The sequence below is a fragment of the Rhineura floridana genome, chromosome 1, assembly GCF_030035675.1.
Source record: "Rhineura floridana isolate rRhiFlo1 chromosome 1, rRhiFlo1.hap2, whole genome shotgun sequence".
Lineage (NCBI taxonomy): Eukaryota > Metazoa > Chordata > Lepidosauria > Squamata > Rhineuridae > Rhineura > Rhineura floridana.
The window spans coordinates 302,334,154-302,362,136 of NC_084480.1; the positions used below are offsets into that span (position 1 = coordinate 302,334,154).

The 27,983-nt window shown below is 47.2% G+C and overlaps 1 protein-coding gene across 1 annotated transcript; it reads left to right on the top strand.

Annotated features, from left to right (window-relative positions):
* Window positions 1–59: 59 nt before the first annotated feature.
* On the top strand, window positions 60–26,789 carry FAM83A (family with sequence similarity 83 member A). The gene is given in 4 exon segments (XM_061607476.1): window positions 60–542; window positions 1,665–1,832; window positions 13,556–13,680; window positions 26,237–26,789. Coding segments are annotated over 4 exon segments (1,329 nt in total).
* The last annotated feature ends 1,194 nt before the right edge of the window (window positions 26,790–27,983 follow it).

Genomic DNA, 27,983 nt, shown 5'->3' on the forward strand with positions numbered 1-27,983 from the left:
CCTAAGCTTAGTGCCAAGATCCAACCCTTCATTCTAGTGCACAGGCCTGGAGAAGAATCATGAACAGATCAAGACACATGGGCAAGATCCGGAGGCGACTGGAGGACATCAATAACTGGTCCTTCCGACTGGCCAAACTGGATTTCAGTAACAACAAAAGCGTGCGGCTGGCCACAAACGCCCTCTTAGATGGCGGGCTCCAGTCCTACCTCAAGGCCTTGGATGAAGAGGGGGAAGTGGATTTCCTGTCCACAGAGGAAGCTCAATACATCAAGAGGAATGCACAGGAATCTTACTACGCTAGCGACATGCATGTTGATGGCGAAGGTGGCCCAAGTCAGAATAATGATGCCAGGTGCCTCCAGTCAGGAACGTACTTCCCTCTCATCTCTGAGGACAGCAAGCCAGCCCTTCTTCACACATGGAGCGCGTCAGAGAAGGCCTACCTAAGTGAGTAGTCAAATGCCACCGTGTATTTCCAAACAGAGAAGAACAGCAATATCCGGACCCTCATTCGCCACTGCATCAGCAAGACCAGTCAGGTATGGGGGGGAGGGGAGAGGAATTTGCAGGGCAAAGCCAGTTCTAACATACAGGCAGGCTAGGCCTGGGGAGGCAAGACTCAAGGAGTGTGATGTGGTGTAGTGTGGTGGTTAGGGTGTCAGACGAGGACCTGGGAGACCAGGGTTCAAATGCCCACTCAGCCATGAAGCTCACTGGAGCCCAGACACCAACTCTAACCCTAACCTACCTATCAAGTTGTTGTGAGGATAATATGGAGCCATGGACACTACCTTGACCTCCTTGAAGGAAAGGTGGGGTATAAAGACAACAATAAATTCATAAATAAGGCAGAGGCTGTCCTGGGCTACTGTGTGGTTTCTGACACAGTGAGTTCGACATAATAAGCATAGAATACATTCCCCAAACCTCTGCAGTGATGCAGGTGGTTAGGAACATAGCAAGCTGCCTTAAACCAAGTCAGATCATTGGTCCACCTGCTCCATATTGTCCAGCACTGATTGGCAGTGGCTCTCCAGGCTTTCAAGCAGGGGACAATCCTAGCTCTACATGGAGATGCTAGGGACTGAACCTGGGTCCTGGGACCTTCAGATACTCTACCTCTCAGCTATGGCAGGCTCAGCTTACATAGAAGAGGGAATGTCCTCATCCTACTTTGTCTAGTGCATAAAAAGGAATCCTTGAGAGATACCTTTTAGATTTACAGGTATCCTTACATTCAAACCTGAGTGAACGTAGAGCTTCCTTTTGGCAAGGATATATCTGGTATCACCTTATCTGGGGCTAGAAAGAAAGTGGGAATCCCAGGGAGATTGTTGTTGCAGAAAATGATACCCATGGAAGTCATGGGTATTGGTTACATATGCTACTTTGATTTACTGTGTGGTACCTGTATGTGCAGGGGTGGGGAGTTGCTGCAATCTCCAGCACTGTGGTTAAGCACAGCACTAGCATCCCTGTGCAGGCACTCTTGGACTTATGCGATCGAACTACCTCGCAAGGTTGTTGAAAGGATGGCTGAGATAAGGATTGTTTTGAATGTTCAGCAAGTTCTGTATAAATGTTATCATCCGTCTGTTCAACAGGGATATTTCCAGAATCCTCATAATGTATTTCTGCTTGATTGACATCTGTCTGCCCAGGTACTTGCCATACTGATGGATGTGTTCACAGATGCTGAGATATTCTGTGATGTCTTAGAAGCCGCAAACAAGCAGAGGGTGTTTGTCTACCTGCTGCTGGACCACAGTCACCTGAAGCTCTTCACTGAGATGTGTGACAAGCTGCATGTTGCAGAGGGTCATTTCAAGGTATTGCAGGGGCCTCCCGTTAACTCTTAACAGTCTCCCTCCTCACTCCAGCTCGGACTTGACTCTCTGGGTTGCCTTCCTTTTATGCAGGGTCTCTTGAATCAAAACGTAACAATGCAAAGGTTATTGGGGGGAGAGGGTTGTTTTGCTTAGCTTTCCCCCCCCAGTACTGGGTTGTAGTCAGGAATGTAGTCATTTGGGATTTTGAGGGGTCTTAGACCCCTTACTAGAAAGCCAGTGTGGTGTAGTGGTTAAGGTGTTGGACTACGGCCTGGGAGACCAGGGTTTGAATCCCCACACAGCCATGAAGCTCACTGGGTGACCTTGGGCCAGGCACTGCCTCACAGCCTCAGAGGAAGGCAATGGTAAACCCCCTCTGAGTACCGCTTATCATGAAAACCCTATTCATAGGATCACCATAAGTTGGGATCAACTTGGAGGCAGTCCATTTCATTTTTTTTCACACCCCTTACTATTTTGGGAGCAAGGTCCCAGTAGGGTTCCTATATCTCCAGCATCCTACAAGCCAATCAGCATGAAAGGGGAGTGTATTAGCCACTGGGAAGAGTCTTCTAACATGCTTCTTTGTCCTTTCCTGCTGATTGGAGCCAATCAGAGTGAAAGGGTGTGAGTCAGCCACTGAGCAAACTCTTCTCAATAGCTAACACTCTGCCCTTTCATGCTGATTGGCTTGTAGGAGTGTCTTTTGTTGTGGGAGAAAACAGTAACAAAGATCTCATTCTCAACCCAGCAACAAAAAAGCAGGGAGGGGTGTGGCTACAACTAACATGAAGGGACCCTGCATTTCTGAATTTGCCACTACACTACTGGTTGTAGTCAGGGTCAGCTCTACCACGAGATCGGATGAGGTGGCCAATTCAGGCAGCAGACATTTGATGGCATTAAAGCAAAGGTGGCCCAACTTCTTTGACCCAAGGAGTACATTCATTCTTGGCCAACCCGTCCAGGACCGGGGGGGGGGAGTGGAGAGAGAAACACATGCTAACAGTGGGTATGACCAAAATAGGTGTGGATGCCTCACACTCTTGCATACACATGCCACACATATATACAGTACACATGGCACCAGGGGCATAGTCGTCCAGGATCCCAGGTGGTCTTGGACCCCTTACATTTTTGGGAGCAGGGTCCCAGCAGGGTCCCTATGTCTTCAGTGTCCTTTCCTGCTGACTGGAGCCAATCAGAGTGAAAGGAGGCAAGTCAGCTACTGAGAAGACTCTTCTCAGCAGCAAACACACTCCCCTTAGTATGGCAACCCAGAAGGAAAACTTAGCAAAGGAAGTTTCCAGAAAATAGTTATGGAAGTTATGTTAGGTGCCATGGGAGTTGTCCTGTAGTCAGGGCCAGCACCAAAGATCGGCCAGGTCGGGCCCTGGCCGAGGGGCCCCTGATGGGCCCCTCCTTAGGGTGTGGAGGTAGCACTCTCCTTCCGTGATCGTCGGCAGGGTCAACTCCCGACCCTGCCGCAGATCGCAGTGACAGAACTCCCAGCCTCCCCCCCAGACTGTGCAGGCCTGCAGCACCTACCCGCTCCACCTACCTCTCCTCCCTTTCTGTGAATGTCCTGCACACTGTGTGCACACTGTGTGCACAGCTGCCATCAACCAAGATGGCAGCAGAGGCTTCTCAAAGGGGTTGATGCCCCTACCGCCATCTTGATTGATGGCAGGCATGTGCACGCACGCAACATAGCGTGCATGTGTGCCATCAACAAAGATGGCAGCGGGGGTATCAGCCCCTTGGAGAAACCTCCGCCATCATCTTGGTTGATGGCAGCGACCTATGTGCCCGGCACACGGCATTCACAGTAAGAGAGAAGAGGTAGGTAGAGCAGTCCTGCATGGTCTGAAGGGGGGCTGGGAACAGAGGGTCCAGGCAGGCTGGCACCCACGCGTCCAGTCATGCCTGGCGCCAGCTCTGCCTGTAATGATAAGGAGATTGCAGAGAAGCTAAATGAATTCTTTGCATCTGTCTTCACAGTGGAAGATATAGGGCAGATCCCTAAACCTGAACTAACATTTGCAGGAAGGGATTCTGAGGAACTGAGACAAATAGTGGTAACGACAGAGGAAGTTCTAGGCTTAATGGACAATATAAAAACTGACAAATCACCGGGCCCGGATGGCATCCATCCGAGAGTTCTCAAAGAACTCAAAGGTGAAATTGCTGATCTGCTAACTAAAATATGTAACTTGTCCCTTGGGTCCTCCTCCGTGCCTGAGGACTGGAAAGTGGCAAATGTAACGCCAATCTTCAAAAAGGGATCCAGAGGGGATCCCGGAAATTACAGGCTAGTTAGCTTAACTTCTGTCCCTGGAAAACTGGTAGAAAGTATGATTAAAGCTAGATTAACTAAGCACATAGAAGAACAAGCCTTGCTGAAGCAGAGCCAGCATGGCTTCTGCAAGGGAAAGTCCTGTCTCAGTAACCTATTTGAATTCTTTGAGAGTGTCAACAAGCATGTAGATAGAGGTGATCCAGTGGACATAGTGTACTTGACTTTCAAAAAGCGTTTGACAAGGTACCTCACCAAAGACTTCTGAGGAAGCTTAGCAGTCATGGAATAAGAGAAGAGGTCCTCTTGTGGATAAGGAATTGGTTAAGAAGCAGAAAGCAGAGAGTAGGAATAAACGGACAGTTCTCCCAATGGAGGGCTGTAGAAAGTGGAGTCCCTCAAGGATCGGTATTGGGACCTATACTTTTCAACTTGTTCATTAATGACCAAGTATTAGGACTGAGCAGTGAAGTGGCCAAGTTTGCTGACGACACTAAATTGTTCAGGGTTGTTAAAACAAAAAGGGATTGTGAAGAGCTCCAAAAAGATCTCTCCAAACTGAGTGAATGGGCGGAAAAATGGCAAATGCAATTCAATATAAACAAGTGTAAAATTATGCATATTGGAGCAAAAAATCTGAATTTCACATATACGCTCATGGGGTCTGAACTGCCGGTGACCGACCAGGAGAGAGACCTCGGGGTTGTAGTGGACAGCACGATGAAAATGTCGACCCAGTGTGCGGCAGCTGTGAAAAAGGCAAATTCCGTGCTAGCGATAATTAGGAAAGGTATTGAAAATAAAACAGCCGATATCATAATGCCGTTGTATAAATCTATGGTGCGGCCGCATTTGGAATACTGTGTACAGTTCTGGTCGCCTCATCTCAAAAAGGATATTCTAGAGTTGGAAAAGGTTCAGAAGAGGGCAACCAGAATGATCAAGGGGATGGAGCGACTCCCTTACGAGGAAAGGTTGCAGCATTTGGGGCTTTTTAGTTTAGAGAAAAGGTGGGTCAGAGGAGACTGTGACGCGTCCTTCCCTGGCTCTCCCTGTCAGGTTCCTACCTGCGCGTGGCTACTGCCTGTCACTAGGCACCACCAGGGACTCCACCAGTCCGGACTGTCCTCTTTTATTGTTTCTCACCCCGCTCTAGCACAGATCTCAACAGATCCCCCTGCTAGGCAACCACCAGTCACGTCCTAATACTAGTATTCCCAGAGACTCTGAATACTGGTATTGTTATTCTCTTCACCGCTGCCACCATTTGTTACAGTTCCCCTTCAGCCTTGGTCATTACCTTACCCTCCCTTCGGTCTGTGAAACCCCAGCCAAGGATCAGGCCTTTGGTAAACCAAATTAAGTATTTATTACAGATAACAAAGCTAACAAGATTAACAAGATTTCTTCTTAAGGCACATAAGCATATGGTTTTACTCAATACTAATCCGAACTCCACCTCCCTCCTTCTTCACACTCTCCTGGCAAACAACTCTCTCAAATTCACACCACATCCACCTATCAACATCCACCTCTTTCTCTTCTCCCCCCCCAGATTCCACTCTCACTCTTCCTTTTATACATTCAGCCATTTTAAACACTCAGCCAATCATCTCGCATTCTACTGCCCATTCACTCCCCCTCTTTCACTCCACTTACCATGTATCTTCTAAAACAACAACACTTACCATATATACATTAATATAGGAACATCACATTCCCCCCCCCCTTAAACAACAGCAGAGTATTATTCCTGTTCCAGGATTTATACGTCGCGTTAACAAATAAAAGTCTCTATGGGGAAAATGTCTTTCTTTGTTCCTCTGTCTGGTCACGTCACTGCAGTCCCAGCCACTTGCCTGGAAAGTCCATCGGCCAGTACATTGTCCTTGCCTTTTATGAACTGGAAGTCCACTTGATAGTCCTGTAGGGCCCAGGACCTCTGCAGCATAGTGTTATGGTTTTTCATAGTCTGCAACCATAACAAGGCCCGATGATCCGTAGTCACTGTGAATCTTTGTCCCCACACGTATGGGCGCAACTTGTTCAGTCCCCACACGACCGCTAGGCACTCCTTCTGGACCGACGAATAGTTTTTCTCCCTCGGCGTCAGCTTGCGACTCAGGTACGCCACTGGATGTCTGGCGCCTTCTCTCTCCTATAGCAAGATGACTCCCAGCGCGAGGTCCGACGCATCTGTAGCCACGATGAATGGTTTCTCATAGTCTGGTGCTATTAATATGGGTCCTTGGCACAAGGCTTGCTTCAGTAGATCAAAAGCCTTCTGACATTCATCCGTCCATACCACACGCTCAGAACACTTCTTCTTTGTTAATTCATGCAAGGGGGTTGCTATTTCCCCAAACTTTCTCACAAACTTCCTATAAAATCCAGCCACACCCAGAAATGCCCTTACTTGTTTTTTGGTTAAGGGGATCGGCCACGCTTGTATTGCCTCCACCTTGCTCCATAAGGGGGTGATTTTCCCACTCCCCACCTTATGTCCTAAATAGATTACTTCCTTTAGTCCAAACTGGCATTTCTTAGCTTTTATTGTGAGGCCTGCTTTCTTAAGGCCTCCAATACTGTTGTCAGGTGTTGGACATGCTCAGGCACCGACTTGCTAAAAATGGCCACGTCATCGATATAGGCCACTGCAAAATCTGACATGCCTCGCAACACAGTATTGATTAGCCTCTGAAATGAACTTGGTGAGTTCCTTAGTCCCATGGGTAAGGTCACAAACTCATATAACCCATCTGGTGTACTGAAGGCAGTTTTGGCTCTGGATTGCTCGTCTAGTTCCATTTGCCAAAATCCTTTACAGAGATCTAGTGTAGAGATAATGGTTGCTGCCCCCAATAACTCTAACATTGCGTCTACCCTAGGCATAGGATACGCATCTGGGACAGTAATTTTATTGATTAGCCGATAATCAATGCAAAACCTTGTCGTTCCATCTTTTTTCGGAACCAGGACAATACTTGAGGCCCAGGGACTGATGGATTCCCTGATCACTCCTAATTCCAGCATATCTTCCACCTCCTTTTTGATCTCATTCAAAACTTTCCCATTCACACGGTATGGAACAGATCTGATTGGGGCATGATCTCCAGTATCAATGGAATGTATAACTATACTGGTTCGGCCAGGTTTGTTGCTAAAGAGATTCCTATAGGTTTTCAAAACTCTCAGAATCTCATCTTTTACTTCCTCCTTCACCTCCTCTGACCATTCCACTTGATCTACCCCTCCTTTGTCTTTGCTTTCCTGTACCAAATCTGGAAGTTCAGGCCCACTTCCCTCAGGGAATAAGGTAACTTGCAACACCTTTGCATCCCTGGTATGGTAAGGCTTTAACATATTTACATGAACCACTTTGCTTTTGTTTAATTGGTCTGTGGTGATTACATATGTCACTGTGTCAAGCCTTTCTCTGATGGTATATGGTCTTTCCCAGTTAGCCTGTAATTTGTCATGTTTCCTGGGTATGAACGCCATAACCATATCTCCCACATCATACACACGTTCTCTGGCTGTTCTGTCATACCAGTAACTTTGCTTCTCCTGTGCATGACTCAAATTCTCTTTCACTACTTCCATCATTGATGTTAATTTATTGCGGAATTCCAATACAAAATCTACTACAGAAGTTTTGTACTCTCCCAGAGTTCCTTCCCATAAATTTTTTAGCAGTTCCAAAGGTCCCCTCACTTTTCTAGTAAACATTAGTTCAAAGGGTGAGAAGCCTGTTGACTCCTGAGGGACTTCTCTGTATGCAAATAAGAAGCATCCCAAACGTTCATCCCAGTCTTGTGGGTGATCTTGAACATAGCTTCTTATCATGCCCTTCAAAACTCCATTGAATCTCTCAGTTAGCCCATTAGTGGCGGGATGGTAAGTAGTGGTCTTTAGATGTTTTAGACCACAACATTTCCACATACATTGCATCACTTCTCCCATGAATACACTGCCTTGATCTGTCAGCACTTCATGAGGGAAACCCAGCCTCATAAAGATTTTTAATAAAGCCTCTGCCACTACAGGGGCTTCTACAGATCTCAGTGCTTCTGCGTCTGGGTACCTGGTGGCAAAATCCACCACCACCACTAGATATTTCTTGCCATGCCTTGTGGGTTTGGAAGAAGGGCCCACCAAATCTATTCCCACTCTATAAAAGGGTTGTCCAATTATAGGAAGGGGCTTTAAGGGTGCCTTGGTCTTTACTCCACTCTTTCCCACCTTTTGGCATATTCCACAAGATAGACAATGTTGTTTTACATCCCTGGAGATATTTGACCAATAATAATGTGCAGCCAATCTCCTCTTGGTCTTTTTTATTCCCAGATGTCCTGCACATGGGACATCATGGGCTACCTCTAGCAATCTGGTTCTGTATTTGCTAGGTACTATTAATTGCTTCACTGGTTCACATTCATCCTTTCTCTCAGCAGGCATCCACAGTCTATATAAAATCCCATTCTCACACACAACTTGATTCCTCAGTTTGTCAGTGAAAGGAATCTGTTGGGTCAGAGCTTGTTCCTTTATCTGCTTCAAACTTATATCTTTATGCAGCTCTTCCCTGAATTGATCTGCTTCTTCCCCAGAGACCACTTGATACAGTTTGTCTTCTTCAGCAGGCCTGCTAGTGGTTGCTATGGTGACCTGAGGCTGGTTAACAGATTCCACCCTGTTTGTTTCAGCCCCCCTTAATATGGCTTCTTTTTCTCTGCCAAGTTGCTGTCTGGTCACTACATAGATCTTTCCTTGGGCGCCCATTACATCCCTTCCCAGTATTACTGGTTCTTGTTGCTGGGCATTAATGCCTACTTTATATCGGCCCTCTCGGCCTCTCCAAGTCATATCCACTAGGGCTACAGGCAAACTCTCTGGTTGACCCCTCACTCCTTGGATAGTCATTGTTTCCTGAGGTAATATTTCTTCAGATTTTATTAAATCTGGCCTCAGTAATGTCTGAGCGGCACCAGTATCAAGCAATGCCCAATAATTTGCCCCTTGTACACTCACTTCCTCTCTCAGACTTGAATCAAGGTCTGTTACTTCTGTCCAGTTTATCTGGCAGAACTGAACCTTTTTCGCTGTTTCTAAAGCCTTGGGCTCTGTTTTCACTGTCCTTGTCTGAGCAGGATTACTAATGGGGTTGGCAACCTCACATTGAAAACGTAGGTGCCCCGGTCTACCACATTTGTAGCATAATTTCTCCTCACTTTTAGGGTACACAGATCCACTCTGGGGTGTCCTGTGCCCTTCAGATTTTAATGGAGGACTCACTCGCTGTGGTACCACATCCCTTCTGCCAGCACTATATGGTCTGGGTTTAAACTCTCTTGATGTTTTCCCCACCCAGCCAGTTCTATTGGAGGCGAAGTGATCCGCCATCTCTGCGGCCTCCTGCACCGATGTAGGGGAACGGTCTTTGACCAGGAGCCTTATTTCTGGTGGTAACTGATGGTATAATTGATCCAGTATCATGAGGCTTTTCACCTCTTCCACTGACTGAGCTTTGGCACTACTCATCCACTTTCCAAATATATCCATCAACTTTGCTCCCAGTTCCACAAAAGACCTCCCTGTCTGTATCTGGCAGTTTCTGAAAAGCTTTCTAAAATAATCAGGCCCCAGTCTGAATCTTTTAAACACTGCTTCTTTGAATTCAGCATAGGTGACGGGCCTGTCTGAGGGGAAATATTGGTATACCTCAGCCAATTCCCCTTTAATCAGGTTTGATAAATACTGCATGTATTTATCTTCAGGTAGCCCCCACAACTGAGCTGCTTTTTCAAAGGTGCTGAGGTAAATTTGAGGATCTTGACCAGGCTCATAGACAGCAAAGTCCTTTGGAGTAATTTTTATTTTTGCTCCATCTCTGTCCTTTCTTGTTTCATCAGAATGAAACTTCTCTCTTTCAAATTTTAACTTTTCTACTTGTAATTCGGCATCCACTGCTCGTTGCTTCTCCCTCTCCTCAAACCCCATTCTCATTCTCTCAGTTTCCATCTTCAACTTCTCAGCTTCCATCCTCAATCTCTCAGCTTCCAACTCCCTCTGCTTGTCTTTTTCTTCCGTTTCAAAGACCCTCTGCTTGTCTTTTTCCTCAGCCTCCCTCCTCAACTTCTCTCTCAAGTACTCTATATAAGCGGGATTGCTTAAATATCCTTCTGGGGTCTCTTCCCTGACAGGTTGTTTTTGCTGGGCAGTTGCAAATCCTATAAGTGCTACCCTCAATTCATCTACCCCTTTACCCTCGTGAGGTAAATTGAATGTTATGCACTTCTCCACCAGCTCCTCTCTTTTCATTTTTATGTATTCAGCCATGGTGTTTGAGTTCACTCACTCTTTGCCACACACTCTTTGCCAGTCACTCTCACAAGTAATCTTGTTTTGTTATTTCTGTTTGCCACACAACTATTAGGGATTGTCTAGTATTCGTATCTCACTGCTACAGCCAACACCTGTGACGTAGTCTCCTTTGTCACCACGTGTCTTTGGGACTCTCTTTGGTTCATATCTGGATTCTCTGTTGTTCGTATCCCACCGCTACTGCCACCACATGTGACGCATCCTTCCCTGGCTCTCCCTGTCAGGTTCCTACCTGCGTGTGGCTACTGCCTGTCACTAGGCACCACCAGGGACTCCACCAGTCCGGACTGTCCTCTTTTATTGTTTCTCACCCCGCTCTAGCACAGATCTCAACAGATCCCCCTGCTAGGCAACCACCAGTAACGTCCTAATACTAGTATTCCCAGAGACTCTGAATACTGGTATTGTTATTCTCTTCACCGCTGCCACCATTTGTTACAGTTCCCCTTCAGCCTTGGTCATTACCTTACCCTCCCTTCTGGTCTGTGAAACCCCAGCCAAGGATCAGGCCTTTGGTAAACCAAATTAAGTATTTATTACAGATAACAAAGCTAACAAGATTAACAAGATTTCTTCTTAAGGCACATAAGCATATGGTTTTACTCAATACTAATCCGAACTCCACCTCCCTCCTTCTTCACGCTCTCCTGGCAAACAACTCTCTCAAATTCACACCACATCCACCTATCAACATCCACCTCTTTCTCTTCTCCCCCCCAGATTCCACTCTCACTCTTCCTTTTATACATTCAGCCATTTTAAACACTCAGCCAATCATCTCGCATTCTACTGCCCATTCACTCCCCCTCTTTCACTCCACTTACCATGTATCTTCTAAAACAACAACACTTACCATATATACATTAATATAGGAACATCACAGAGACATGATAGAAGTGTATAAAATTATGCATGGCATTGAAAAAGTGGATAGAGAAAAGTTCTTCTCCCTCTCTCATAATACTAGAACTCGTGGACATTCAAAGAAGCTGAATGTTGGAAGATTCAGGACAGACAAAAGGAAGTACTTCTTTACTTAGCGCATAGTTAAACTATGGAATTTGCTCCCACAAGATGCAGTAATGGCCACCAGCTTAGACGGCTTTAAAAGAAGATTAAACAAATTTATGGAGGACAGGGCTATCTATGGCTACTAGCTGTGATGGCTGTGCTGTGCCACCCTAGTCAGAGGCAGCATGCTTCTGAAAACCAGTTGCCGGAAGCCTCAGGAGGGGAGAGTGTTCTTGCACTCGGGTCCTGCTTGCGGGCTTCCCCCAGGCACCTGGTTGGCCACTGTGAGAACAGGATGCTGGACTAGATGGGCCACTGGCCTGATCCAGCAGGCTCTTCTTATGTTCTTATGTTCCATCTTGTCCCCCATGCTATTTAACATCAGAAGTATATGAAGATGCTGGGAGCAGTCATCAGGAGTTTTGGAGTGTCACCAATATGTGGATGACTCCCAGCTCTATCTCTCTGCTCCATCTAATCGGGAGAGGTTGTTGAGGAGCTTGGCAGACGTCTGGTGGTAGGCCAACAAACTGAAACTGAATCCTGAAAAGACAGAAGTGTTATATGTTCCACCTTTTACAGTCCAGGAGATGGGAAGATGGCCTTTATGGATGGGGTTGCACTCCCCTGGAAGGAGCAGGTCCACAGCTTGGATTCAGCAACTGTCACAGGAGGCTCAGGTGGGCTCAGTGGCTAGGAGTGCCTTTTTCTAGCTCTGGCTAGTTCACTAGCTGTGGCACCTTTTGAACAGAAATGTCTCGGCCACTGTACTCCATGCTCTGATAACTTCCAGACTGGATTATTGTAATATGAGTCTGCCCTTGAAGATGACTTGGAAACTTCAACTGGTCCAAAATGCAGCAGCCAGATTATTGGCTGGGGTTCCATTTATAGTTCATGTAACCCCTGTTTTAAAACAGCTGCATTGGCTGCCAGTTCATCTCTGGGGTCCAGTTCAAGGGGATCATGTTAGTGTTTAAAGCCTTAAACAGAGCAGATCCCAAATAGCTGAAAGACCCCCTTCCTGCCCTGCAGACCTTCTTGGGTGTTCAGATAAGCAGAGAAGACCCTTTTGGTAGTTCTGCCACCCTCCAAAGCGCAGGGAGGGGGCAGGAGAGGGCATTCTCTGTAGCAGCCCTAAGTTGCAGAACTAAGTTGCAGAGGTGCATTTGGCAATTCACCACACGGTTTTTGGCAAATGCTGAAGACATACCTCCTTACCCTGGCCCTTGACATTGAAAATGTATATTTTTAGGACCTCACTATTACTGTGATTGTTAACTTGTTTTTAGTGTTGTATTTCAAATTGTTGAAACCTGACATGGAACTTTAGAGTGAAGGGTTGATAAATACTAATACTATTAATATGCTTTTATTCCACAATTCCTCCAAGGAGCTGATCGCTATATATCAATCCTGTGAGGTAGGCACGGGTGTAGTCATCCAGCATCTCGGGGGGTCTCAGACCTCTTACTTTTTTGGGAGCAGGGTCCCAGCAGGTTCCTATGTCTCCAGCATCCTACGAGCCAGTCAGCATGAAAGGGAAGTGTGTCAGCCACTGAGAAGATTCTACTAACATGAATCTTTGTCGTTTCCTGCTCATAGGAGCCAATCAGAGTGAAAGGAGTTGAGTCAGCTACCGAGAAGACTCTTCTCAGTAGCAAACACTCTCTCCTTTCACGCTTATTGGCTCCTGGGAATGTCTGCTGTTGTGGGAGAAGGCATTAACAAGGATCTCATTCTCATCCCAGCAGCAAAAAAAGCGGAGAGGGGTGTGGCTATGACAAACATGAAAGGACTCTGCACTTCTGAATTTGCCACTATTTATTTATTTATTTATTGAATTTCTTAGTCGCCCATCTGGCTGGCTATCCAGCCATTCTGGGCAATGTATAAAATAGGCATACAAATATAATAGACATTAAAAATCTGAAAACAATCATGATAAAATCTAACAATTAACTACACTACTCGAGGTAGGTTAGGGTGAGAGATTGTCACTGACATGTAGCATTCTTTAATGACTTGCCAGAATATTTCTGTGCGGAGCGTTACTGGGGAGGTTTACTGTGCCAAATCAGGCCGGAAATTCTCAGGACAAATCCAGGAAAAATTCATCATCTCAGACTGGAGATACGTTCTGTCTGGATCGTACAGGTAAGATCACCTGCTACATCTCCCCCACCCCCCCGCAAAAGGCTTGCATTTATGGTGTCCTTTGCACTGAAGCTTCTAGAAAAGAATAACTTGACAATCCATTTGTGCTACTCCCCTGGCGAGTGGAGCAATTAAAGCAAATGAACAGTAGCAGGAGCTGGATAGAGAAGCCCGAGGGCCAAATGAGGCTCTTCAAGCCTCCTCCCAAAGCTATACCCCACAATGGCCCTGCTCCACACCTCCCCAGGTGATTTTGCCTGGCTGGCCTGTGTCCTTCAACTGTGATAAAATCTCTTGCTTGTCTGGATGGAGAAATAGGGACACAGAAGCTTCTGAATTTTGAGTGGTTGGGAATGGAGCCTACAGTACAAAACTCATGCCCCTTGCTCCACCCACTTTTTGCCTGTGGCTCCACCCACCACTGCCTTGCGGCCCCCAACAGCTTGCCCATGAGGAAATGTGGCCCTTGTGCCCCACTGGGCTCCTGCAGGGAGGAAGGGTGGGATATAAATCAAATAATAATTAACAATAAATAACAAGCTTCTCTATGCCCTAAATCCCCCAAAATGCTACTTCTGCTTCTCTTGCCTCTTTATAATCTGGAAGAGGCAGCCAAGGCGGCTTCTCTGTGCTTCTCCTTCAAGGCCAAAGAACGGCACTGCACTGCTTGATCCCTCTGCTAGAAATGAAGAATGAGCGCACCTGAAGTTCTCTTCGCAGCTGGCAGTCAGCAGCTGGGGACACATAGTGAAGGAGCAGCAGCAGAGCGGTGCCAGCATCAGGGAAGGAATGTGCCTGGTACTGAGGCAGACCATTGGTCCATCCAGCTCAGTATTATCTAGAGACCGGCTGGCAGTGGCTTTCCAGAGTTTCAGGTAGCAATCTCTCCCAGCCTTTCCTGGAGAAGCTGGGGATTGAAACTGGAACCTTGTGCATGCAAGGCATTTACTCTACCGTCGAGCTACAGCCCTTCCCCATGGATGGAAGGGTTGTTGTTATGTGCCTTCAAGTCAATTACGACTTATGGCGACCCTATGAATCAGCGATCTCCAAGAGCATCTGTCATGAGCCACCCTGTTCAGATCTTGTAAGTTCAGGTCTGTGGCTTTCTTTGTGGAATCAATCCCTCTCTTGTTTGGCCTTCCTCTTTTTCTTCTCCTTTCTGTTTTCCCCAGCATTATTGTCTTTTCTAGTGAATTAGGTCTTCTCATTATGTGTCCAAAGTATGGATCTCAATTTCATCATTTTAGCTTCTAGTGACAGTTCTGGTTTAATTTGTTCTAACACCGAATTATTTGTCTTTTTCGCAGTCCATGTGGTCCTCCAACACCACATTTCAAATGAGTTGATTTTTCTCGTATCCGCTTTTTTCACTGTCCAGCTTTCACATCCATACATAGAGATTGGGAATACCATGGTTGGGTGGAAGGGAAGGGGAAATAATTGGTGGGTAGAGGGACAGGCTTTCTTCCACCATGTGCAAGGCTGGAATATTTAGATTCCCAAGTACGAACCAGGATTCCAATGTGTTTATTAGTTGGCATAATTACATTACCCAGCATCTTTAGTGCACCACCCATGGAAAGTTACATTTATTAATTCCCTTTTAATTTCAGTTTAATCCTCTCTCTCTGGACTAATTCCGAAAAGGTTGTATAGAGCTAACCAGCCCAGGCATTAGGCAGAGTCAGGCAGCTGCCTTAAACAGCAGCTTTTGGGTCCCATTGAAGAGCAGCAACTTTGCAATTGTATTTTATGTTTTATTATGATAGGTTTCCCAAATTGTGATCAATGGACCACCAGTGATCCATGAGCTTCATTCAGGTGGTCTGTGGCATCTCTGTAGATTTGTGGTTGAAGACAGGAGATGGCACATCTATTGCATTAGATGTTCATATTGATTTTTAATTGCATTTTAATTGCTTCTTTGATCTCTTGCCTTGTTTTGCATTGGGGTACAATTTGAATTCTATAGCTATATAAGAAATAAAAGAAGCAATAAAAATACAAATAAAAATCATGCAGCATCTCGCACAGCACAGTACAATTGCTACAGCAGGCAGAAAAACCATTCAGTAGTCCCCCAAGACCTTCAGAAATTTGCAAGTGGCCCATGGGGGGAAAACGTTTGGGAACCACCGTGTTATTAAATTTGCAAGGTGGAGGGGGAAGGGAATTGGGTTTTCCACCTCAAGCATCGAAAAGGGCTCAGAGGCTAGTTCCACCAAACTTACTCCCCTTCAGAGGAGCCCACCTCATGTGTGCCTCTGCACGAGTTACAGTGCCCCGAACATTCTAGAGACACAGCTTCTCTATCAGGAGCGGGTCATTCTACCACGGCTCCTCATTGACAGTAATGGCATAGGCACATAGAAAGCTGCCTTGTACCAAGTCAGATCACTAGCTCACTATCATCTACGCTAACTTTCAGCGGCTCCCCAGGATTTCAGGCAGGGTCTCTTCCAGTCCAATTCTGAGATGCCCAGGATTTGAACCTGCGACCTTCTGCATGCAGAAGTTTTACTGTCAGTGAGCTAGGACCTTTCCCCTAAGGCAGGGGTGGGGAACTGTTTTCAGACCAAGGGCCGCACTCCTATATAGCCAACTTTCCAGGGGCCACTTGCTGGTTGTTGGTGGTGCCAGAAGCAAACGTTCGCAGGGCAACATGTGTCAGTAAGCTGGTTTCTGCACGCCCCTCTCCATCCAGGCAACCAAGAGGCATTATCCGAGTTCAAAGACACATTCCAGTAAAGGAGGGTATGAAGTGGGGCTGCTGAGGGGTGTGGCCTGAGAAGGGGTGTGGCCTGGGAAGAACCCCAAGGGCCAGTTAGAGAGGCCTAGAGGGCTATGTTTAGCCCCTTGGCCTGAGTTCCCCCATCCCTGCCCTCAGTGAATGAATCAATCACACCCAATAAAGGAATGTGGCAGATTTTGCCCCTTCTGGGAAGGCTAGAGCAGCAGGGAGTCATCTGAGAATACTGTGGATGGGTGCTTTAACCTCATAAGAGTCTCAATGTATCCAAAAGAATATCTCACAGCACGCTGGCTGCTCTCTCGTGGTACACAGTGTTGGAATGGCTGATTGATAATGTCAAAATTATATCCTCCCTCAACTCTTGCATTAGTGAGCTGCCACATGTCGAAGCGCAGTGGCAGACCCCGGTGGCCTCCAAATGACCAAAACTACAAGGAGACATCGGTTATCTGGGACAGCCCTACCATTAGGCAGAGTGAGGCAGTAGCCTCAAGCCAAAGGTGCTGGGAATGGGGATTGGCTGCAAGGTGACACTGCAGCAATGGCCACCCAGGTGCTGTTGGACTCCCTGCAGCCACAGTCAGCATGAGCAGTGAACAGTGAATTGATAGGAGCTAGAGTCCATCAATGAACCATGGAGGGAGATGGAGTCCATCAATGAACCATGGAGGGAGATGGAGTCCATCAATGAACCACGTCGGGAAATGGAGTCCAACAGCATCTGGAGGGGCACAGGTTCTTCAGCCCTGCATTAAAGGAGATAAGAGTATGCGCCACACAGCTTGCCCTGGATCCCCATAGCTAGCCTGATGCCCTCAGATGCAGTGGAGTACACTGTCCCATCACCACCAATCCAGCCACCACCAATCCAGTCAGTTTCTGTACATGGAACGGGAGGGGTGTGCCATATTTTGTCCTTGATCTCAGGCAGTAGAATGGCTTGCAGTGGCCCTGCCTTCTTGTGATCTCCCATTAGCTAAATCTGATGTACATTGACCTTCACATAGGGTGGCCCAATAGTTGGGAGTGAATGGTGGCCAGGTGAGTTTACGATGAATATAGTTGTTAATAGCACAGTCCTCTGCAGGTAAGTCTCTGTGCTCAGAAATGCAGCTTACTCCCACATGATAGAACTGCAACCTAAGAGTTTATGAACAATGCATTCTGGTGTAGTTATGCTCTGACTGAGGAATACATAACCAAATCTGTTCTATTTTTTCTGTGCTTTGCAGCATTTTGGGTTGGACAAAGTTCTTCAGGTGAGAGGAAATGGCAAATAGTAAACTCAGGTTAGCTGTCAGAATAGAGACCTTATGTACATTAACAGATACTTTGCATGCAGAAGGTCCCAGGTTCAATTCCCTGTCCCCTCCCCATCTTCAGGAAGGGCTGGGAGGGTCCCCTGCCTGAAACCCTGGAGAGCTGCTGCCATAATGGGCAGGATTGCAGCAGGAAGGCAGGCAGGAGGAGGCTAACCTTTCTTCCTCCAGTCTTGGTGAAAATTGCTCCACCAAAACTGCTGTGTGCATTGGAAGAGAGGATTCCGCAAACTAGAATCATAGAATCACAGAGTTGGAAGGAGTCTAGAAGGCCATAGAGTCCAACCATAGAGTTCAAGGCAGGAGTCCAAGTTAAAGCATACCCAACAGGTGGCTGTCCAGATGCCTCTCGAATGCCTCCAGGGTTGGAGAGCCCACCACCTCCCTAGGTCATTGGTTCCATAGTCATACCGCTTTAACAGGAAGTTTTCCTGATGTTCAGTCGAAATCCGGCTTCCTGCAACTTGAGGCCATTATTCCATGTCCTACACTCTGGGACGATGGAGAAGAGATCTTAGCCTTCCTCTGTGTGACAACCCTTCAAATACTTGAAGAGTATGATCATATCTCCCCTTAGGCTTCTCTTCTCAAGGCTAAACATGCCCAGTTCTTTCAGTCTCTCCTCATAGGGCTTTGTTTCCAGATCCGTGATCATCTTCGTTGCCTTCCTCTGAACCTGTTCCAGTTTGTCTGCATCCTTCTTAAAGTGCGGTGTCCAGAACTGGACACAATACTCAAGATGAGGCCAAACGATTGACAAATAGAAGGGAACCAATACTTACATGATTTGGAAACTCTACTAACTAGTTTTCATCCCTGAAGTTGAATTTTTAATACCAATAACACTGCCTTTGAGGAACCCAGTGATGAATGTAAGCCAAGGGATCAAGCACCTATATGGCCCTCCAATTACTGCTGGACTACAAGTTCAATCATTCTTGACTACTGGCCATGCTGGCTGGGGCTGATGGGCGCTGGAATCCAACACCACGTGGGGGGCCACAGCTTCCCCACCCCTCTTGCAAGATTTTTGTGCTGGGAATGGGGAACGTGACTAAAAGTTCTCTGGGGTGTACTCTCTGAAACAAAGCCCTGCCCTTGCTCCAACTCCAGAAACCAACTTTAATGAAACTATGTTAGCTTTGGGCTGGATGAAATCTTTATGCCCAATTTTTGTTGTTAAAAAAAATCCAAATGCGTGTGTTTCGTCTTGAAACTAATAGGTGGCAATTAAGCACGATCTGGCACACCTTCCAGTGTGTGCAAGGCTAAGTTATGCAGAAACTTGAAATCCCGCACCCCAAGCCCAGAAATGTACATTGAAAATGGGTAGTGACAGTGAGAAAACAGGCTGAAATGGGTTTTTTTTAATCACTTCTGGTTCAGCATGAGCAGGACCAGCGACACACAGAGAAAGGACAGACAGAAAAGACCTCAGGGTCTTGGGAATATTCCAATCTTGCCCCCTTTAAGCTGCCAGCCGTTTTACTTGCAGAGGTGGCTATCCGTGGCTACTAGCCATGCTTGCTGTGCCTTGCCACCATAGTCAGAGGCAGTATGCTTTTGGAAACCAGCTTCTGGAAGCTGCAGGGGGGGGGGGGAAGAGGGCTCTTGCACTCAGGTCCTGTTTGCAGGCTTCCCATGGTTAGCCACTGTGAGAATAGGATGCTGGACTAGATGGGCCATTGGCCTGATCCAGCAGGCTGTTCTTATGTTGTTAAAGGTGTTTTTTTTTAAAAGAAAAAGAAATAGCCCATGCGTACCACTTTCTGTCCAGTTGCTCAGTAAGAAGAGGACCTGCTCTACATTGGTGGCTGTTGGACACTTTTTAAAGACTAGTAAAATGATTTCATAACTTTTACTCATAAAGGGATTCTAAATACAGGATACGGGATGGGTTTTTGTTGTTGCTGCTGCTGTTTCCCGTTGACTCCATTCAATTTTTTCACTTGGGGGGCTTTCCCCAGAGATTTTTAGTACATGAAGCAAGAGGGTGGAATAAGCCATTTTGTAGAGCTTTTCCCACTTTAAGACCAGTTGCTTCAAAGAGCCCTACCTCTGGAATCCCATAATATGAGAAACAAGCACATATGGTAGTATGCTTGCTCATTTATTGATGGGTTTATATCCTGACCTTCAAGTAAAAAATAAATAAATTCAGCCATATATTCACACACATTATCATTTATATCCCACCTTTCTTCCAAGGAGCTCAAAGTGGCATACAAACATGGTTCTTCCCCTCCCAATTTTATCCTCACAACAACCCTGTGTGGTAGGTTAGGTGGAAAGACATTGACTGGCCCAAGGCGACCCAGTGAGCTTCATGGCTGAGCAGGGATTTGAACCCTGATCTCCCAGGTCCCAGTCCGACACTCTAACCACAGATTGGGAGCCACTCCCAAGAAGGCCCTTCCTTCCCAGTTGTCAACTTGTCATTCCTCATGCAGCAAGGACCTTCAGTGTAGCATTCTCCAATGTGGTGCCTACAACTCCCACCATCCCTGACAATTGGCAATGAAGATTGGGGCTGATGAGAGTTGGGAAATATAAAACAGTAGCTGAGGAATGCTACCTTAGTGTACAGAGAGGATGATGTGGAAGTAAGCATGTCCCTTAGGTACCTGTCAGGCCCAGGATGTGACTCAGGAACCAGACCAACGGCTGTAGTTAATTCGTGTTTTATTAGGGTAATGTCCAAACAAAGACTGCGTTTTCTCATTAAGCAATACAGGGATACAGGTCCTGCGGCATTGGGAGAAAGTTGACAGAGCAAGGGACTTCTTCCCGCCTGTTCTTTAAGAAGGGGCCAAACGGGCACGCAATCTTTTGCTCCTCCTTAACTGCCCCTCAGGTACTGCCCGCCTTCCCCCCCTTCTCTCCTGTCTTTTCAGCTGTCTGCGTGTGCGCGGTGAGGGGGGAAGCATCACCCCCTCCTCTTCTGAAGTTTCCGATTCCAGGATGGGGGATAGGGGAGGGGCTGATGGTAAACTGCCTCCCCGCTTTTCGGCTGTGAGCAGCCCTCCCTCTTTCCCCTCTTGCTCTGAGCCTGAAAGAGGGGGAGGCGTGAGAATGTCCAGGGAGGGCTCAGGCTCCCCGTTGCTAAGCGACCTTATCACTGGCAGTTCCTCTGTTTCGTCTTCGCTCCAAAGGGGGGAAGTTCCTCCCCCTTCCCTCTGCCATCCATCCGAATACTCTTCTCCCAACTCTCCGGGATCCAGCTCCCCGGGATTGGGACCCCAGCTCTGCCTTCCGACACCATCCCCCCTCCCAGGCTGTGCCCCCCTCCCCTTGTCTGGCTTGGGATGGTGGGGAAAACGTTGATGGAAAAGTTTTACCAATTCTGGAGCATGCACATCAGCTGCATCTTCCCATGATCTGTCAGCCACCCCATAGCCTTTCCAGTGAATCAAGTACTGCAGCTTGTGGCGTCTGATCCTGGAATCTAAGATCTCCTCAACTTCAAACTCAAGCTGCTCATTTACCAGGAGTGGAGCTCCGGGAGGTTCCTCCGGCCGTAACTCACTGGGAGGGGCGGCTTTCGTTAAGAGGGATCGATGGAACACAGGATGTATTTTAAACGTGTCAGGCAGCTTCAGTCGGTACGCCACGGGATTGATTTGAGTTTCTATTTCGAAAGGACCCACCCTCTTGTCTTGTAATTTTCTACATTTGCCCGGCATCTGGAGGAAGCGGGTGGACAGCCATACCTGGTCTCCCGGTTGAAGGGGGGGCCCTCCTTCCTGTGCAGGTCAGCAACTCACTTGTACTCCGTTTTGGCTTCGTTTAACTGCTGTTTCAGTGTCTGTTGCGCCGCTTGCAATTCCTTAAGGAAGTTCTCAGCTGCCGGTACCAGCATTCCTTCTGAGCTGCTTGGAAAGACTTTAGGATGGAATCCATAATTAGCGAAGAACGGGGTTTGTTGAGTGCTGGAGTGCAGAGAATTGTTGTAGGCGAACTCTGCAAAATGCAAATATGATACCCAGTCAGTCTGTTGATAGGACACATAACTTCGTAAATATCTTTCCAAAATGGCGTTCAAGCGTTCCGTCTGCCCATCTGTCTGGGGGTGATGGGCGGAGGAGAGTTTTAATTCCGTCTGCAACTGTTTCCACATTGCTCTCCAAAATTTGGCTGTGAACTGAGTTCCTCGGTCTGAGACTACGCTGTTTGGCAATCCATGCAGCCGGTAGACTTCTTTTATGAATAACTTGGCCGTTTCTTTAGCCTCTAAGGCCCCTGCACAAGGAAGAAAGTGTGCCATTTTGGTAAGTAGATCCACCACTACTAAGATGGCTGTCATTCCTTGGGACTTGGGTAGATCACTTATAAAATCCATGGAGAGGTCCTTCCAGGGTTCGTGTGGGACAGGCAATGGTTGTAACAGTCCTGCTGGTGTCCCTGTTTGTGTTTTTGTCCGCAGACAGACAGAGCAGGACTTTACATAACTCTCAATATCCCGACGCATTTTAGGCCACCAGAAGTCCTTGGCCACGTTCTGAATGGTCTTGTAAATCCCAAAGTGTCCCGCTGTGATGGAATCATGACACTGGCATAGGATTCTGAGCCTTAATTCCCTTTCTGGCACATATCTGGCAGTTTTGAACCATAACAGTCCATTTCTCCAGTGAAAGGTTACTTCTGAGTCTTGACCTTGTCCCGTCTCCTGCTGATATTTTAGCATGTCTGCATCTTCTTGTTGTGCCTTTTTGAGTTCCTCTTCCCATGAAGGCTGGCATACGCCCAACGTTAATTTCTCTGGCGGGATTACGTACTGAGGCTGGTCCTCGGATTCACTTTCTTTGTATTGTGGCTGTCTGGATAAGGCATCCGCTCTCGGGTTTTTGGCTTGGGCATGGTAAGTAATCTGGAAGTTAAACCTAGTGAACAACTGGGACCATCTTATCTGTCTCTGGTTCAGCTTTCTGGCTGTTTGGAGGCTTTCAAGATTCTTGTGGTCGGAGCGCACTTCAATTCGATGAGAGGTCCCCTCTAGGTATTGTCTCCAGTTTTCAAAAGAGTCCTTAATGGCCAGCAGCTCCTTCTCCCAAACTGTGTAGTTCTTCTCTGCAGGCTTTAACTTCCGAGAGAAGTACGCACAGGGGTGCAGCTCCTTCCCTTCTTGGTCTAATTGTAGCAGGACCCCCCCGATGGCAAAATCTGAAGCATCTGCTTCCACTACGAAAGGGCGGTTCGGATCAGCAAAGCGCAGAATGGGCTCAGTAGCAAACCTTCTCTTCAGCTCCTCAAAGGCCTCGGTGGCGTTCTCTGTCCATTGAAACTTCTTCTTCCCCCTTAAACAGTCAGTCAGAGGAGCTGTTAATTTGGAAAACCCTGGAATGAACTTTCTGTAATAATTGGCAAACCCCAAAAACCGTTGTACATCCTTTTTGGTGACAGGTTGGCCCCAGTCCAATATGCAGCTTACTTTCCCTGGGTCCATCTCCACGCCTTCCGCTGAGATTCGATATCCAAGGAAGTCTAGAGACTTGAGGTCAAATCCACATTTCTCTAATTTAGCATACAGGTGATTTTCTCTCAGTCTCTTCAACACCGTCTTCACATGCTGGTCGTGGTCTTCCTGGTTCTTTGAGAACACCAGGATATCATCTAAGTAACAGATTACATACGTGTCCAACAAGTCTCTAAACATGTCGTTCATGAATTTTTGAAAAATTCCTGGCCTTCCACAAAGCCCAAACGGCATGACCAGGTATTCATACTGTCCGTAAGCGGTCAAGAATCCTGTTTTCCATTCATCTCCCTCCTTCATTCTGATCAGATTGTACGCTCCTCTCAAATCCAACTTCGTGAAGATTTTTGCAGAGCGCAGTCGGTCCAGCAACTCTGAGATCAGGGGCAGCGGGTAGCTGTTGGGGATGGTGATCTGGTTCAATGCGCGATAGTCGTTACAGGGTCTGAGTTCCCCCCCTTCTTTTTCACAAACAATAGTGGCGCTCCAGCAGGGGATTGTGAGGGGCGTATGAATCCTCGCCTCAGGTTTTTATCCAGGAATTCCTTCAGGGCCTCCCTCTCATTCTCTGTGAGAGAGTAGATTCTCCCTGATGAGATGCTGGCTCCTGGCACTAGGTCAATCTCACAGTTGTAAGGGCGGTGGGGGGGTAAAGTCTCTGCCTCTTTTTCATCAAACACATCTTTGAATTCTTCATACTTCGGCGGCAGGGTCACTTGCTCGATCTCTTGCACTGCCCCCGCTAAGGTGTTCTTGATTCCTTCAGGTTGACATTTCTCCTGGCAATACTGTGAGGTGAACCACACCACCGCCTCCTTCCAACTTATTTTGGGCTCATGCTTTGCTAGCCAGGGCATTCCCAGAATCACCTCAAAGTTCGAGAGATCTGACACGTATAGCGAAATGAACTCTTCGTGCCCAGGGATTTGAAGTTTCACTTCCTCCGTGGCTTGTGTCACCCCTCCTGACTTCAGGGGTCTCCCATCGATAGTCTCCACAGCTAGGGGAGCGTCCAGTTTCCACCGGGAAATTCCATGACACTTGACTAACTTTGCATCAATAAAATTTGTGGAGGCTCCACTGTCAATTAAGGCAGTGGAATTAAACACCACTCCTCTGGAAGTTGTAATCCGAATAGGCAAGACCAACACCCCCTTTGAGGGAGGTTGGATCGTTGGGGGGCCTTTATACAACGCTGCCCCCAGTCCACCGGCCTGCACGTGGACAGGGTGTTCTAGTTTCCCGACGGCTCGGCTTTCCCCCCTTTCAGTCCACAGTCTCTGGCCACATGGCCCGGCTTTGAACAATAAAAGCATAAACGTTCCCGGTGGCGTCTTTCCTTTTCTTCTTCCGACAGTCTTGGCCTAGCCCCTCCCTGTCCCTCAGTAGCATTACCTGCCATCCCTGCAGTGGGAAGGGTCGTTGCGGGATGCCGAGGCTGAGTATCTCGGGACCTCCTGCTTCCTTTCCAGGCGCCTTCCTTCCATCCGGTGATCTATCTGTAGGCATAGCCGGATGAGCCCTGGTAGGTCAGCGGGGGGAGAGGTCCTGGCCAACTCATCCAGGATTTCAGCATTTAATCCACTCCGGTACATAAACATCAGGGCGGCGTCATTGTAACCAGTTTCCTGGGACAGAATTTTAAAAGCGTTAGTGTACTCGGAAACAGTCCCTTTAGCTTGCTTCAGAGCGCCTAGTTGCCGCGCTACTGTTTCAGCCCTTTGCGGGTCTTGAAACATCTCAGTCATCTCCTGTATAAATCCTCTGTACCTTCCTAAGACAGTATCCTTTCTCACGAGATACAGAGTCACCCATTTTGCAGCTTCTCCTCCAGGAGGCTAATCACGAAAGCTACTTTAGCCCCATCGTCTGGAAATTCCGTGTGCCTGACATCCAGATATAACTCACATTGAGCCACGAAGGTTGCCAACTGATCACTTTGTCCCGCGTATTTTGGGGGCAATCCAATGGGAACCTTTACTACGGCAGCTGGAGGGGCTGTTCGCATCTGGTCTATCGTGGCCTTCAAGGTTTGATTATCCGTCTTCAGCGCCTTGACTGCTGCTAGCAGGGCTTGAACATCCGTCTGCAAATCAGCTACCTTAGTCCTCAAGAGTTCCACTTCTTCCGTCTCAGAAGTGGGGTTCGTCCCCCCCGCTGCTCCCTTTGACATCTTGTCCCAGTCAAGTGAAGAGAGCGTTGAGGGTGATTTAGGTGGCTCTGTCAAGCTGTCAGGCCCAGGATGTGACTCAGGAACCAGACCAACGGCTGTAGTTAATTCGTGTTTTATTAGGGTAATGTCCAAACAAAGACTGCGTTTTCTCATGAAGCAATACAGGGATACAGGTCCTGCGGCATTGGGAGAAAGTTGACAGAGCAAGGGACTTCTTCCCGCCTGTTCTTTAAGAAGGGGCCAAACGGGCGCGCAATCTTTTGCTCCTCCTTAACTGCCCCTCAGGTACTGCCCGCCTTCCCCCCTTCTCTCCTGTCTTTTCAGCTGTCTGCGTGTGCGCGGTGAGGGGGGAAGCATCACCCCCTCCTCTTCTGAAGTTTCCGATTCCAGGATGGGGGATAGGGGAGGGGCTGATGGTAAACTGCCTCCCCGCTTTTCGGCTGTGAGCAGCCCTCCCTCTTTCCCCTCTTGCTCTGAGCCTGAAAGAGGGGGAGGCGTGAGAATGTCCAGGGAGGGCTCAGGCTCCCCGTTGCTAAGCGACCTTATCACTGGCAGTTCCTCTGTTTCGTCTTCGCTCCAAAGGGGGGAAGTTCCTCCCCCTTCCCTCTGCCATCCATCCGAATACTCTTCTCCCAACTCTCCGGGATCCAGCTCCCCGGGATTGGGACCCCAGCTCTGCCTTCCGACAGTACCCTGCTCCCAAGTCATGACAATTAACTCTAGGCCATTAAGTTGTGCTGAGAAATGGTTTTTCCTTACAAAATTGTTAACATGGATAATTCCTCCATCTTTTGTCCCATTGCCCCCAACCCATCTGCCTCCTTCCCCCCTCCCAGCTTCACGTGGTTGTGTGGCCAAGTCCACCGGAACATTCTCACCAAGTTCACAGGCCAAGTGGTCGAGCTCTTTGACAAAGAGTTCCGGCACCTCTATGCCATGTCCAAGCCCGTAGGAGGCTTGAAGCCTCCATCGTACATGTCACTCTTCTGGCACAACAAGAGCACCGCAGTGACCCAAGGCAGCCTCACCAGCAGCAGCAACCAGGGCAGCATTCACACCCCATCGGACCCATTCAGCTCCCTGTCAAACAACAGTGGCTCGCCAAGCAGGCAACTTCCAAAGGCTCCCATTTATAGCAACCACCCAATGTTGACATCACCTCTCAAAAGAATCCACATTTTCCACGGTTACACCACATACATGACAACCCCACCACCAAATGGCATCCAGGTCAACTACTACCAGAGACAGTACGTCACTGACTCACCGGCGGTCCATTACAACAACATTAACATTTACAGGCCTAGGACAATTCGGCAAGAGGATGTCAACAGGACACGAATGGATCCCATCTGGAGGTGTCTTCACAAAGCCAACCTGATTGGATGACTGGGGCCAGGGATTTGTCATCTTTCATTGCAGCAAGTATAAATGATTTGAGTATGGTAAGAGAAGAGGTAAGACAATAGCCCAAGACAGTGAGCCAGTCACTCTTTGTATAGGGTGAGAATCTTTGTTCTCCTTTAAAAGAAAAGTTTCTAATCTCCAGGATTGCTAAACAGCATGAGAAAACGTCATGGCAGTATATTTGACTCCTTAGGAATGGAAAACCAGGGGAAAAATAAAAATAATCCTAAAGTATAGCAGCAAACTAATCAGGAAGACAATCCAATTAATGATTTTGAGGTGTTTGCTATACCAAAGCTCAATCCAGTTAGATGCAAACAACCATTTCTATGTCATTAATGGCCAATAGATGCATCCTTCTAAAAAAAACCCTGCATAGACCTTATTCTTGCCAAACCCCACAGAACAGTGTATGTGTCTAATTCATACATGTGTACTGTGCATGAGGAAAATAAAACCGGGCCTTAAGATTGCATTTAAAAACAATCTTGAAGTTGAAAGGTTGTATCCAATTACGTTAGAGCAGAACCATTAAAATTAGTGGATCTACATTACTCGTGTCCATTAATTTCAATGGGTCTATTCAGAATAAGACTAACATTGGATACAATCCTAACTCGCACAGAGCCAATGAAATCCTGAAGCTGTTCCTGGACTGTATCAATTCAAACTATGGGAAATCAAATGACTGGATGCTCCTCAGTTTTGTTTTTTAAATCCTTGCAGTTAAAAACCAGATTATCAGAGCAAAGAGTTCTAAGCCTATACCTCTCCTGAATGTGCTGGATGGCGAATTGCTTTTCCCCATGGGGAAGCGTCCCATCATTTTATTTTAACTGTATGTATGAATGGTTTTAATACTGTAAATGGTTTAATTTGATTTTAATCTAGACTTTTGTATGTTTTTAATTATATGTGTGCTGTTATCTGGAAGCCGCCGTGAGTTCCAGTTTTGGAAAAAGGGCCGGGTAAAAATAATGATAATAAATAAATAAATCATCCCTCAGCCATTCACAGCTCTATAGCAGTACAAGACACTTTCACCACCTCCTTAGTTGCTTGTGTGAACTAGGCCAGATTATTTTCAGTACAATTCTACGCAGATTTATTCAGAAGTCCTACTCCCAGGTAAATATGCTTAGGGACTTCAGGCTTAAACTTGTTCATGTGACTTAG